This window comes from Lethenteron reissneri, chromosome 39, assembly GCF_015708825.2.
Source record: "Lethenteron reissneri isolate LAM-NWPU_2019-01 chromosome 39, ASM1570882v1, whole genome shotgun sequence".
NCBI lineage: Eukaryota > Metazoa > Chordata > Hyperoartia > Petromyzontiformes > Petromyzontidae > Lethenteron > Lethenteron reissneri.
Window position 1 is genome coordinate 4,620,261 of NC_083817.1, and position 14,829 is coordinate 4,635,089.

Here is a 14,829-nt window from a genome sequence, read left to right on the forward strand (position 1 = left end):
CTTCTCCTGCGATCGCACGGCACAGTCACAATTCGGGCGACGCAATCCAAGAACCGAAAGACGAGAATCCGAGATCACCTACAGCAGTGGGGTTTCTTAACCTTTGCTGCAGCCTTGCACTCCTTTGGTTGTCAATCGTAAAACAATGTATACTTGGTCATGCATACGTAGGGGGGTGATGAAACAAAGTAGATGTAAATTTCGATTTAAAGCTTTCATGACTGCAGGGATTCATCTTCTTGGTTCTTTCGGTAAAGTCACGTAAAAGGGAAATAATCAAATCATGAAAATAAAACATAATAAAATAATTCTCGCGACGTTTCAGCCACAACGCAAGCAGCCGTCCTCAGGTGAAAAACAGGTCTGTCGGAAAGACAGTGTCTTTCCAACTGGACCCGAGTGTCTTTCCAACAGACCTGTTTTTCACCTGAGGACGGCTGCTTGCGTTGTGGCCGAAACGTCGTGAGAATTATTATATTATGTTTTGTTTTCATTATTTTATTATTTCCCTTCTACGTGACTTTACCGAAAGAACCAAGAAGAAAACAAAGTAGATGTACTTACGTGCCCGTACTTAATTAGTGTTTTCGATAATTTTCCTTCTAAAAAATATTCTGGCCGTGTCTCGCACACCCCCCGCCCCCTCCAAGGGGCATCTCGCACCCCCAGGAGATGCGTGCACCCCAGGTTAAGTACCACTGGTCTCGAGCATTTCAAAATTACTGTTTTGTCAAACAATGCGTTTGTGTTGCTGAACAGGCCCTGTTGTGACGGTGGATAATTACCCTTGCCAGGGGTAAACCTGGCATACACTAAACGATCCTCATTTCGCTGATGAGACCCAGCAAGTTGAAACCCGGCTGCTTAAAACGCATGCTACCGAATTACATTGGTCCAGAACGTGCACACGCCGATTCTAAAATATATATGTACACTTTATTGGATTCTCGGAGTCGATGTGTGGAGGCAGCTGCTAGTCTGCTTAATTATTATCAATGTAACTTATTGCATTATCGACCGAGATAACTCGAACAGCCAGAGGGGTGGGGTTTTGTCAACATCCTCCCCGCTGAAGGTGACCTCCGGCGTCACTCGTCACATGAATGGTCCGTCCCGTGCAACCTCCCTCCGCTCTGTCCTAAACGCGAAAAAGGGTGAAAAGTTTAAGCGGCTTCCCAACATTACCGTGCACCCACCTCGAAGGCCGCTCCGTCCACACACAATCACGTGGGCGCCACTGGTAATGAACACAGAGGCACCTTGCCTGGCGAGTTCATGGCCCTTTATCAGCAAGGCCACATGTGAGGGTTTACCCATAGAGCGAATGCGCCACCAACTGCGCATTTTCCCACTCGCACCTCTCTCGCGCCCGACTCGAGACTATTTAAGCGCGGGGCTGCAGACGGCAGGGACCAGCTTCAGATTTGCTGCACACGAGGTGAGCGACTGAGTGCGGAGGGCGACTACCAGGCGATTGTTGGCTCGGAGCGATGGTTTTAGATTTGAAGCTTTCGTGACTGCAAGGATTCATATTCTTATGTTTTTTCGGTAAAGTCACGTAAGTAAAAAATTATAAAAGTAAAATTAAAATAAAAAAATAAAAGCGAGCAATGACCCCCAGGCTGGTCAGGAAGGGTGCAAACGCGCCTTGACGATCTCGCTCTCTCCTCAAGTTCTTTCTCGAGTTCTCCGGTTTCTACTGGCAGGTTTTATTTAGCGTGCTGGAAGCTTCTGGATGCCCGACGTTTCACTCCGTATGCTGGGTGCTCTCTTCAGCAACCCGCTTTCGTCTTATTCTTCAAAGTATGAAGCTCCCAGCACGCGGCGCAAAACGTCGGGCACCGTGCCGAACGGTTCTGGCACGAAAACGCATCTGAGAACTCTTCGGCACAACCGCGATAACCCGCGCAGTGGTTATTAACCGATCTCCATTCACCTCGGAGGAGGTTTGGCTCAGCGATAAGCCTAAAAGATGGGAGGCGGTGGGGTCTATGGTGTCACAAGCATCGTAAAGGTCTAAAAGAACTGGGCCTGAGAGAGGGATACACATTCTGAGCGAGGGTGTTCATTGGCCACGCGTAGGAGAACAGACTCGGTAGAATGGCATTTGTGTAAACGAGACTGTCCTTGGTCATGGAGACCATGTAAAGGGAAGTGTTCGGAGAGATGGGAGATGATCCATTCTCGAACTTTTCCAAAGGAGTGGAGGTTTGAGATGGGATAACACATTTGCAGGGATGTCGGGGTCCAATGTCGATGTATTTGTCGGGATGGGAGTGACATCAGCAGCAGTCTTGAGAATTAAGACAATAGTACTGGATGTAAACAGAGGCTAGACACAATGGTAACTTTAATTAATAACTTTTTTCCATAATGTGATTAACAGTAGTGCACTGGTAAGTGGTCAACGGTAGAGGAACCTTTCCTAAGAGGCACAAAACTCCGTGGTATTTCAAGTCGGTCGCAGCACCGTTCGTGAATAGAAGCGATTGCTACGTCATTCCGTGATTTGCGGGATTCCATTTCTGCGCAAACATCGAGTGAACAATTCCGCTTCTTTTGCCCCAACGACTGGTCCCGCTTCTTTGACAATGACGATCGTGTCGGTCATTCCGCTGTCTCGTCACTCATTCTGCTGACGACTCGACCGAATGCACCACAGTCGCCCGCCACCACTCTACTCTCCGGAACGTACGTTAAGAACGATCGATCGATGGATCAATGGATCGATCGATCGATAGATCGCTCACCTCGTCCCCTCCCTTCGACGCCAGGTGGAGCATGAAGGCCCTGCTGCTGCTGACGTTCGTGGGTCTGGCCTGGGGCCAGTGGCACCCCAACGCCCATGACGGCCGTCACACCATGGTGCACCTGTTCGAGTGGAGGTGGGTGGACATCGCCGCCGAGTGCGAGCGCTGGCTCGGGCCCAACGGCTTCGCCGGCGTCCAGGTGAGTGCGGTACAGGTGTGGGGGGGCGAGCGAGGGCGGAGGGGCGAGGGTACTAGAGGTGTGTGGCGGTGGGGTGGGAGGGGTGGGTGTGACCAGGTGAGAGTGGTGGAGATGTGAGTGGGGTGTGCAGGTGAGTGTACTAGAGGTGTGTGGCGGTGGGGTGGGAGGGGTGGGGTGTGACCAGGTGAGAGTGGTGGAGATGTGAGTGGGGTGTGCAGGTGAGGGTGCTGGAGGTGTGGAGGCGGGCGAAGTGTACAGGGTAAGGCTGGCATTACGCAACGGTTATGCTTGTTTAAGCCATAATAAAGGGATAAATATTAAAATTGGAAGCAGATAAGGGTGGAAAGTCAGAGGGGAAAAAAAGAGATCAGCTCACTCCAATAAATTCAATAGGGCAATAATTATTGTACTTAGGCACAGCAATTCCCCTCATTGATTTTTTTTCCCAGGTTGTTCGGAGAGCTCGACTCTAGCAAAGCAACTCGAAGCTTTTGACCTTTAAATACAGACAGACGCCAATGAGACTTATAATGTAATGCAAGGGATCGGGCGGAACAACATGGAATGGCGGAACAGAACATGGCACGAACGCGTTGTAGAAGATGCAAGCAGAAAGAGGATGAGGTGGTGACGGGTGGGACACGTGTGCATGATGGAGGAGGAGGTGATGATGGGTGGGACACATGAGCAGGATGGAGGAGGAGGAGGTGACGGGTGGGACACGTGTGCAGGAGGTGATGATGGGTGGGACACGTGTGCAGGATGGAGGAGAGCAAGTTACCGAGATGGGCTGTTGAGTGTCACCCAGAGGTTGGCGATTCAGGGAGAAGACCTAAAGCCAGCTGATGTGGCCATTAGATCGTAGGAGCGGGCCCTAAAGAACGCGTTGACTCTGTAACAAAAATGAAAACAAACAAGTGAAATGGTGGTGGTGGGTGAGACCGTAAGAGTGTTTTCATAACGCATCTAATGCAACCACGTCTCAAGGCACTCTACAGCAAACAGTGGACTTAGTCTTTGCATAGAAACACTGGGCATAGTCATTCTATATAAACAATGGGCATAATCATTCTATATAAACAGTGGGTATCGTCATTCTATATAAACAGTGGGTATCGTCATTCTATATAAACAGTGGGTATCGTCATTCTATATAAACAGTGGGTATCGTCATTCTATATAAACAGTGGGCAGTCAGTCGTTCATCGGGAGCTTTACAAAAGGACAGTCTTGAGCCCTGACTTGAACAGGGGGCTCGGATGGCGGGGGGGGGGGAGTTCCAGACATTGGGGGCAGCAGAGGAGAAGGAGTGACCCTGGAGGCCTGGCGTTAACTTTTCATTTGTGGCGTGATCGAGCAAGGGGGCGGAGGTGACGGCCAAGGTGAGGCGCCATTGAGCATTTGCCATGGTGACCTCCACATTCAAAGACAAAAGATCCGCCCTCCGTACAGCCTTAACAGACTGTTGGGGCGAGTGCTGTTAGCGAGTAGCACCTATGAAGGCCGCCTCGGCACACGAGGGGGATGGTTGACGAGCAACCTCGCCCACACGTCCACCACCTCTCTCTGCACTTGTCCAACTCCACAACAACCGCAGGTGTCTCCCCCCAACGAGAACATCGTGATCAACAGCCCCTGGCGTCCATGGTGGGAGCGTTACCAGCCCGTCAGCTACAACCTGTGCTCGCGCTCGGGCAGTGATTCCGAGTTCCGCGACATGGTGCACCGCTGCAACAACGCCGGGGTGAGGCACGGGACGCGGTGGGAGCGATTCCGGATACACTAAAAACTAATTTTTGTTTTATATATATAAACAAACAAAAAGTCATATCAACTAAACCATTTTTTTATGCCAAAAAAATTATATAAACCAAAAAAAATCATGTCAACTAAATAATTGCTTTCATATAAACTAAACTATTTTCATTGTACCACGTAAGGCCCCACTTATCTTCATAGCTGTTTGTTCCAGAAGCGATCTGGCTATCACAAGTGATAGCTCAACGAAGTGACTTATCATCATCCTTTGGGAATGTCTAGCGGCCAAATACTCTGAACGCGTCGTGATGTTGATTCTAAATGTGAAGGGGAAAAACCGAGGGCCCGGAGAAAAATCCACACGACAACGGAGAGAACATGCAAACTCCAAATAGACAGGCGTCAGGGTCGGGATCGAACCCACGACCTCCTTTATACCAGGCGAGGCAATTAACATCTTCTCACCATGGCAGCAGCAACTCTCTAACCCAGTCTTCTTCACCAATTGTCAGAGGGAGGGCACACTTTCATTGATAAGACATCATCAGTGTGAGGGCCGCCACATATTTGAAACCATTGGGGGTTTGACAGCAGCACGCTGATGATGGTGTTTTCACACTTGTATATTGTCGGGGACATGTTCAGAGTGTTTATAGTTTAGAGTATTCACCACCAAGCATCCGTGTACAAGGTTACAAGTTCAAGAAATAATTACGCAGGGCTACGATGAGGGGTTGAGGAGGGAGGGTAAATTAGATAGAAGGCCCCATCGCATTTACAGAGCGGGTTGGCAAAATAAGTGCTGCCCTCTACTGCATTGACCAGAGGTTACTTGAATGGATGTCAGATGCACCTCTGGGATATCCGCTTCCGTGAGCCGTTCTCTTGCTCTGCTCGAGATCCGCATAGACGGGTGCCTTTCATGACGTTAGCCCAAATCAAACTAATCACATGCCCGCCCCTCCCCCGCAGGTTCGCATCTACGTTGACGCCATCATCAATCACATGTGCGGCGATGGCGGCGGCTCTGGCACGCACGCCACGTGCGGCAGTTACTTCGACGCCGGGCGCCGTGAGTTCTCGGCCGTGCCCTACTCCTCCATGGACTTCAACGATGGCAAGTGCGGCACCGCCAGCGGCCAGATTGAGAACTACGGCGACAAGTACCAGGTGCGCAGTGGTGACGGAATCGACATTAAACTATTCAACTATTTTTATTTTAAAAGGTAACGTCCATTGACCTATATAAAAAAAATTCAGAAGCGACCTGGCCATAAATGATATCTCAACGAAGTGGCTTATTATCACGTGGAAATGTGTAGAAGCCTATAGCTCTAAACCAGCAGTCCCCAACCTTTTTGGTACCAGGGACCGATTTCGTGGAAGACAATTTTTTCACGGACCGGGGGGGGGGTCATCATTGGGTCTTTCCCTCTTTTCAAAGAAGCTCTCCAGCGACGTTTGTTTTTTACTCATTTTGGCTAGGGGTTAGCTTGTAGGCGCTTACCAAAACTGTGACTGAGACAAGTGCGCAGTGAGGGAAGGAGGCGCGGCCAGAAGTGGTAAATAAAATAACTGGTGGGCCACGCGCGGACTCACCGCTCTCACCTCCTGCTGTGCGGCCCGGTTCCTAACAGGCAACGGACCAGTACCGGTCCGCGGCCCGGGCGTTGGGGACCCCTGCTCTAAACGCATGTTAATTATGGAGGGAAAACTCAGAGGACCCGGGGAAAAATCCACGCAAACATGGGGAGAGAGACATGCAAACTCCAAATATACAGGCGTCACGGTCGGAATCGAACCACGACCTCCTGCATACCAATCGAGGGAGATAACATCTTGCCACCGTGGCACCATAAGGCAGGGGTGTCCAAACTTTTTGCAAAGAGGGCCACATTTGATAAAGTGAAGATGCCCGGGGGCCAATAGTTCCTTTTGACATTTTTTTAACCACAAAAGTTGCGTGGAAATACACACTGTTATAAAACAATTTTCATTGTCACAATTACCTTTATTTTTCAAATGACAATGTAACCAAATATAAGCCACTCAGACAGACGTGAACAACTCTAAAAACGCAATTCTGCCTTTCATTCAGTCAGATAACATTGAACAAACTGTATAGAATACCTTAAATTTCCATGAGTTTTATGATGTATTTATTCTGACAGCGCTAGCGAGCCATAACTAACACATTATAAGACTGAAGCTGCGGGCCGTATGAAATCTGCCCGCGGGCCGTGATTGGCCCGCGGGCCGGACTTTGGACATGTCTGCCATAAGGGGACACATTGGGACAGGGCCCCACGGTCCCAGTGGAGCAGGGTCCCCCACTAATGAATAAATGAAAAGAAAAACCGGAATACCCAACATGAGCTTATATACAATACAGTATTGCTTCTTGCGTTTAGAAAGGCAACAAAGTTTATATGGGAGTGCTCTTGCCAAGAACACCTGGTAACCCAGCAGCATTTGTTTAACTAATCCCGATTCTGAGGAGACCCAGAAGGTCGAAACCAGTCTGGAGTTTGCTTTCTTAAAACAAATACTGATGAATAATATTAGTATGGAAAGCTTATGTGTGTCTTTGCTCATTATAAAGATAACAACAGAAATTTATTTTTGCAATATTGCCCTTTATGCCGGGGCAAAGTTTTCAAAGGGGTGCCCTTTGAAAACTATGATAGCAGCTGTCTCTGTGCGGCAAAAGGTGGCTCGGCACCAGGCCTGCAAGAGGGCATTAGTCTGCCAGCAGGGGGAGATGATTGCGATGTGTAATCGCAACTGAGTAATTTGTGGGTAAATTTACATTTTTGGACCATGATGCCGGCACGCAATGGCCTGACCCGTTTCAATCGACGTCAGGGGAAAGTTTACGTCCACTGCGAGCGAAGCGCACGGCAACATTTTTCATGGCCAATACAGCAGGATTTGCCAGAGCGGCCTGTCGGATGCAAACCTCAAACCTCCACACCTCGATTAGCGCTGTTGGCTATGTACGGTGCTGTACTGACCCACGTGTTGAGTCGCTGTACCGACCCACGTGTTGAGTCGCTGTGCTGACCCACATGTTGAGTTGCTGTACTCACCCATGTCTTGAGGCGCTGTACTCACCCACGTGTTGAGCAGAGGTCTTAAACGGGTTTTGATTCCTTACCCGTACCCGCACCCGGCCGCACCAGGGTCGCAAACGGGTACCCGTACCCGTACCCGGCGGTACCCGTACCATATCCGTACCCGGCCGGGTACGGGTAGGGTACGGGTATCGGGTACCTGATTGCGACCTCTGGGATGAAGCCATGTTGTAGGCGCGGGTGGGTTGATTCTAGGAACTTGAATTTCGAGAAGAGACAAGACGTTGGGAAATGAGTGACAAACGGTGACTCACCGGTGACTCACGGTCTACCCGTACCCGTGCCCGGCCGGGTACGGGTAGCCGGGTATTGGGTAAGGTACGGGTATCGGGTACCCGGTTGCGACCTCTGGTGTTGAGTCGTTGTACTGATCCACGGGCCGTCGCGCCACCACAGGTGCGCGACTGCAAGCTCGTGGGGCTGCTCGACCTGGCCCTGGAGAAGGACTACGTGCGCGGCAAGGTCGCCGGCTTCCTCAACAACCTCATCGACATCGGCGTGGCTGGCTTCAGGTTCGACGCGTCCAAGCACATGTGGCCTGGAGACCTCCAGGACATCGTGGGGCGTCTCAAGAATCTCAACTCGCAGTACTTCCCGTCCAACAGCAAGGCCTTCATCTTCCAGGAGGTGCGGGCCGCGGCGCCGACGCTGTGCTGCGCACGCGCGTGTGTGTCTTGTGGGGAGCGGTGGTGCAACGGTTAGCGCGCCGTGCCACGAACCCGGCGACCAACACCAGTGACGATTATCTGAATCGGTCCTGGGCCTCCCCAAGGTCAACTCAGCGTCAAATGAGTACCTGGTGCGATGTGCAAACATCGGCACTAAAGAGATAAAGACGGCCGCGTGTGGTGCTGGCCACACACCCCCTCGTGTGCCGTTCCAGCCTTCATAGGTGCTTGCTGACAGGACTTGCCCCAACAGCCTGTTAAGGCAATACGGGGGATCTTTGTGTGGGGGGGGGGTCGTGGGGGGAGCCTGCGATGCTTCACATGGCCTCAATATGCACCTAGATTGGCACAAACGCCGTGGTGACATCACCGCCACTTGGTGGTGGATGGCGGCTGTAATTGTGGGAGTGGGCTCATCAGCTTTGCCGTGACACCGGCCTAACCCTACAGGAGGCCTTCTACATCACGGTGGAATACAGGTACTTCTGATTGGCGCACAGGGCCTTGATCGCATACATGTTCCCGACGATGATGAAGACATCTTTGCAGGTCATTGACCTTGGAGGAGAGGCCATCTCTGCATCCGAGTACTTTGGCATCGGCCGCGTGACCGAGTTCAAGTTCGGCGCCAAGCTGGGCGAGGTGGTGCGCAAGTGGAACGGACAAAAGATGTCCTTCCTCCGGTGAGTATCCTGCCAGGCCTCAGGGCCAGTCATACGACCTGGGTCTGCATTAGCACCACAGGGTGGTGATGCAGACCCAGGGGCACAACACCATTGATGCCAAACCAACCTGACGTAAACACATAGGTTTCTCGCAGCCGATATCATGAATTGTAACTGATTTTGGGTTTGGCCTAAACCTAAAAATAAACTCTGAAACGCCATCAAAATGTTAATCGCTAAACAGAATGACTAACAATAGGATCTGCGTTTTATCGTGCATTCTGCTCTGGCTCTCACCCCGTGTATACGTGGAATGGCTGCGATGACCATCGCTTAATTGTACTCAATTCGTGCAATGAATTGTACTTGTCTGGCCCAGCGACTGCAGTTCGTATATCAAAGGGGTCAGCAACCTGCGGCTCCTGACGGACTGCTTCGTGACGTCATTCACATGCATTGCGTCTCTCGAAATATCGAGTTTCTTACTGAATTCGAAAAAAAATTGCCCTCGTTATTTTGGTTGCTGACCCAGGGTATATCATCGCGCGAAGCTCGCACATTACAGGAAGGGGTAGAGAAGAATATTGATCGTTACCGTGGTCATTCTGATCGAAATAAATATTATGTGCGTGCAAACTTAACGGCTCGCCCCTCCGCCACCCCCTTCAGCAACTGGGGCGAAGGCTGGGGCTTCATGCCGACGGGCAACGCCCTGGTGTTCGTCGACAACCACGACAACCAGCGTGGCCACGGCGCTGGCGGGGCCTCCATCCTCACCTTCTGGGACTCGCGGTGAGCAGGCGATTGGGCGTGGCGTGTGCGGGTGAGCGGCATGACCAGTGACGGGCACCAGGCCTGGGCCGAGGTGGCAGGGATCGTCGCGACCGGTTCCTCCGGCGCGCGCAGCTTCTTCCGGGAGGGTTGAGTAAAGTGGGGCCCCGGAAAGAGGGCGCAATCTCGGACGTGTGTGAGAGAAGGGTTGCTCACTGCCACAATAATGACGACAACCTGAAGTTCGACCTATTTGAATCAAAATCTGTCGTGCGTCCATTTGAATAGGGAAGAGTTCACTTTTACCTATTTCCACAAGATAATCACATCTCCTCAGATGCCGCTGCTGGCGCCGTGCTATGAAATGTACGCATCACGTTTACTCCGGTGGCGCTCAAATGTTCAAATGCGATTGGATAGAATCTGTCACATGTGGCTTATGTGAGTCACTTCATGATTATGACCTGCTCGTGTCAGGATGGAATCTGTCATGCGTAGCTTCTGTCGGCTCGCGACTCATTCACCACCTCCTGAATTACATGTTTTAAAAATATATTGCATTCTTGTAATGTTGTCACAACCGCAGCGTCTACAAGATCGGCACTGCCTTCACGCTGGCTCACCCCTACGGCTTCACTCGCATCATGTCGAGCTACAGCTGGGACCGCAACTTCGTCAACGGCAAGGTGAGACGCGTTCGACGTGCGGCATCCGCGCTCGCGTCCAAACTTTTACGAACGCGCGCGCCCGCTCGATTGACGGCTGCCCCCGACGCACGACCAATGTTCTCCGCGGCATGACCCGTGATGTTTCAGGATGAGAACGACTGGATTGGACCTCCTGCCAACGGCGATGGCTCCACCAAACCCGTGACCATCAACTCCGACGACACATGCGGCAACGGCTGGATGTGCGAGCACAGATGGCGCCAGATCAAGTGCGTTCCCAGAGGTCCAAGCGGTGGCCGGCGCGGTTCAGCGGTTCAGAGCGATTGATGCAGAAGGGGAGAGATCAAGGCAGGGGTGGTGGCGGGGGGCAGGGGGGGTGCCAGGTGCAGTCCCCTCGATAAAAGGTCACTGGATCAGAGGTCACTTGAAAGGGATCTCAGAGGTAACTCTGTGATATCTACATCTGTGGGATGTTCCCTTAGCACAAAAGGGTGGTCGTGTTCCTCTCTGGGAGAAATTTCAATGTAAATTATCGGTGATACAAAATGTAACACTAATCCATCTTAGTTTCTGGGCTAGGTCAGTTGGCCATTCTTGGCATGACACTACCAATGTGGGTTCACTCAAAAACAAATATAGACCACTGTATTGGCTACGAAACCCTACATTTAAAAAAGTATCCGATGTGTAACTATACATCCATTCATCGACCACAACCTCTTGCTACCCGCAAGATCCAGGCATCGAATTGTGCCTAACGATCACCTATTGTCAACTGTTCTACGTCGTTTGAACTTATTTCCACGGAGGTTATAAACGCACCACGGGAGCAGTTAAAAAACAAACACTTTCTTGAATCCTATTTGCGGCCTCGAATCGTGACAGTTTGTGGAACCACGAGGGGGAAGGTGCAGGGGGAGGTGGATAGGTGCTCGCCAATCACACAGCTGTCGATTATTTTGTCGTCGTGCGATTCTTGCTTTTCAGGAACATGGTCATCTTCCGCAACGCTGTCACCGGACACGACCTGACTAACTGGTGGGACAACGGCAGCAACCAGATCGCATTCAGCCGCGGCAACCGTGGGTTCATCGTCATCAACAATGATGACTGGTGAGCACGACTGGCTTAATTTCCGCACAATGGCACGACGCATCCAGTATACACCGCTAGTTGCCACAGTTGCAGCTGCCGGCGCTGGGCGCACATAAGCGAGCCCGATGACATCGATGCTGGCGTCCATACCGTACGTAGAAAAACGACCGCAAAGGACCATGTAGGTCGTGAAAAAAAATATCATCTACAGAAATACAATTCAGAAAATGTCCAAAGTTGGTGGCCCATGAGCCTTCAGTTAGGACGAGGGCAGTCGAGCTTGCTCGACAAACTAGGCGAGGCGTAGAATCTTCCTTGCGAGCATTCCTCTAACGCACTGGGGGTCATGACCCACTGGTCAATGTGAGAGTGCAACGTGGACCTCCCTCGTCATCTCGTTACACTATGCCGAAAGCACAATCGACGACAAATACAATTGTGCCAGTGGCCAAAAGCAAGCAACGTCTGCCACTACACTCCGCCGAGAGAACGCGTGGATAATTTTTGTTTGGTCTACCGAGTCGACTGCCCTCCGATAATAAAAAACCACTGGAGCTATGCACTTTGAAATCTATATTCACAATTCATTTTTTCGAACTACCTTTTGCGTTTCGTTTGTTGTCCTTCCCCTACACCTCCGATTATCACGGTTGGCTATGTATAGTGCGATAGAAGTGTCAACATATATACATGCATAGAAATATACATACGTACAAGCATATGTACGTCACCGTTCCACAGGGCCCTTGACGCGACACTCCAGACCGGCCTGCCGGCTGGAACCTACTGCGACGTCATCTCCGGCAACTTGTCGGGCGGGCGCTGCACGGGCGCGCAGATCTCCGTGGGGGGCGACGGTCGCGCCTACTTCCAGATCAGCAACGCGTCCGAGGATCCCGTGGTGGCGATCCACGTCAACGCCAAGCTGTAGCGCGGCGTCGCACGGCTCCCGCTGGGACGACAGCGACGATGATGAACCCAGCCTCCCAGCCCCCCGGCGACGCGTCGCGCAGAGCGGAACATGATCGATAAAAAAAAATCGTAACAATAATGATGATGATCGAAACGAAGACGTTCAAAGTCAGGACGCAGCCGCCGCTTGCTTCATACCGCCTCAAATCAGCCGGCCGTTTGCGACATCTCGCACACGTGCGGCCAGCGAGTATCAGCTTGCTGTACTGTAATATGTATTCATCTGCTGTGATCAATAAAACGTGCACACGTTAATCCACATGTGACTGGTCTATATCTGTAATTAAAAGGTGAAGACGCAGCCCTGCAATTACTTGCTCACACCACAGCTGGCAGATGGGCCTCCACTAGGAGGGAAGCTCTTGAGAGGCCCCTGTGGAGGGTGCTTTTGGCCTCCTCTTCCCCACTGGCCATATGTCATGGAAGGAGTGGGAGTGCACACACTTTGCCACACGACAAACAACCTCAACATTTCTGCTGCTGGGTGGACAGAGGCAGTTGTGGATTTAAGGAAATTGTGACATCGTTTCAACTGCTGTTTACACCCCCACAAGTGTCAGCATGCCTAAGTCAAACGTGTGAATCGAAATGAACGCACACAACATTCTGCCATGGGTTCGCGAGTGCAGGGAGTCTTAGCGCAGCGTGCTACAAAAACATATCCCGCCTAAAAAACGATACTGTGTTTCATACTCTTTGTTTTTCTACGTGACTTTACCGAAAAAACCAAAGAGTATGGATCCTTGCAGTCACGAAAACTTGTAATCTAGAATATACTGTGTTTCAGTTTACCAGGTGTAGCGTCTTGTAAAATCACTCAGTCGGACACGTTGTTACAAGTCACCTGCTTACACTTTATAACCCTATTCTTGCACCAGTTGTAGGCACTCCTGTCTATACGGTCACTTTTGTTAACCAACTTCCCCTTTCGACTTTACACCTCGCTGACCTGCCTGCGGCAGCTCTTCCTCTTAGCAGCTCCGCACTCACAGCTCCGCACACAGACAGCAGCTCACACAGAGCTTGCACGCAGTTGCGCTCACACAGAGGCTTGCACACAGCAGCGCTCAAACAGAGGCTTGCACACAGCAGCGCTCACACAGAGGCTTGCACACAGCAGCGCTCACACAGAGCTCGCACACAGCAGCGCTCACACAGAGGCTTGCAGACAGCAGCGCTCACACAGAGGCTTGCAGACAGCAGCGCTCACACAGAGGCTTGCACACAGCAGCGCTCACACAGAGCTCGCACACAGCAGCGCTCACACAGAGGCTTGCACACAGCAGCGCTCACACAGAGGCTTGCACACAGCAGCGCTCACACAGAGCTCGCACACAGCAGCGCTCACACAGAGCTCGCACACAGCAGCGCTCACACAGAGGCTTGCACACAGCAGCGCTCAAACAGAGGCTTGCACACGGCAGCGCTCACACAGAAGCTTCGCTCACGACAGAGCTTGCACCCAGCTGCTCTCCCTCTGCGCCGCTGCCCTCGCCTACGTTCCATCAAACCCACTCACTCGTCCAATCCGGGCGGGGGAATCAACCATCACCCGCCCGGATTGGACGAGTGAGGGTTGAGGTCCGTCCCTGGCTTGAGCGGCAGCGGCGAGATGTCTTCACCTTGGTCCCAGCAAACCGAACTCTCACTCCATTCTCACGCACCCCCTTATATCCTCCTCCCAAACACATTCCTGCGGAGGGAGCTGGTAGGAACGTTGGGTTGCACGGTCAATGGCCAGGGTCAACGGCGGCGTGGTGTATTTCGCAAATATGCCCGACTGTGAGTGCGGGCACAAGCCGGCGTGAGTAGGTTAAACGTTGAGTTTTTTTAAGGGCACCACGGAGTGACCAGCCCCTCCCCAACCAGCCCCACCCTCCTCACCCAGCCCCTCCCCACCCTCCCCTCCCCACCCAGCCCCTCCCTCCCCACCAAGCCCCTCCCCACCCTCCCCTCTCCACCCAGCCCCACCCCTCCCATTTTCTGATGCACGACGGACGGACACAATAATCCCCTGTGGGCTGGTGGAACCAGGTGGTTCCTACCGGTATTATCCAGCTCCTCCATGACGCTCTCGTAGGGTGCGACACCTCTTCGGTGCCAGCGTACAACCCCGGGCCCACCCCGTCTGCAACAGATTCTCCCGTTA

At 51.9% G+C, this 14,829-nt stretch overlaps 1 protein-coding gene across 1 annotated transcript; it reads left to right on the plus strand.

Annotated features, from left to right (window-relative positions):
- The first annotated feature begins 1,330 nt into the window (after window positions 1-1,330).
- Window positions 1,331-12,939, plus strand: LOC133351839 (alpha-amylase-like). Its single transcript, XM_061567396.1, has 11 exons — window positions 1,331-1,438; window positions 2,775-2,949; window positions 4,547-4,693; window positions 5,680-5,877; window positions 8,238-8,468; window positions 9,059-9,192; window positions 9,844-9,966; window positions 10,532-10,631; window positions 10,761-10,882; window positions 11,601-11,726; window positions 12,450-12,939. The coding sequence occupies exons 2-11, from the start codon at window positions 2,782-2,784 to the stop codon at window positions 12,637-12,639; spliced, it is 1,539 nt and encodes a 512-aa protein (XP_061423380.1). The 5' UTR covers window positions 1,331-1,438; window positions 2,775-2,781; the 3' UTR covers window positions 12,640-12,939.
- Window positions 12,940-14,829: the final 1,890 nt, after the last annotated feature.

Coding starts and splice junctions, on each gene's coding strand:
- LOC133351839 (XM_061567396.1), top strand. CDS start 2,782: ATGAAGGCCCTGCTGCTGCTGACGTTCGTGGGTCTGGCCTGGGGCCAG. Junction 8,469..9,058: donor AGGCCTTCATCTTCCAGGAG/GTGCGGGCCGCG, acceptor ACATCTTTGCAG/GTCATTGACCTTGGAGGAGA. Junction 9,967..10,531: donor CTCACCTTCTGGGACTCGCG/GTGAGCAGGCGA, acceptor TCACAACCGCAG/CGTCTACAAGATCGGCACTG.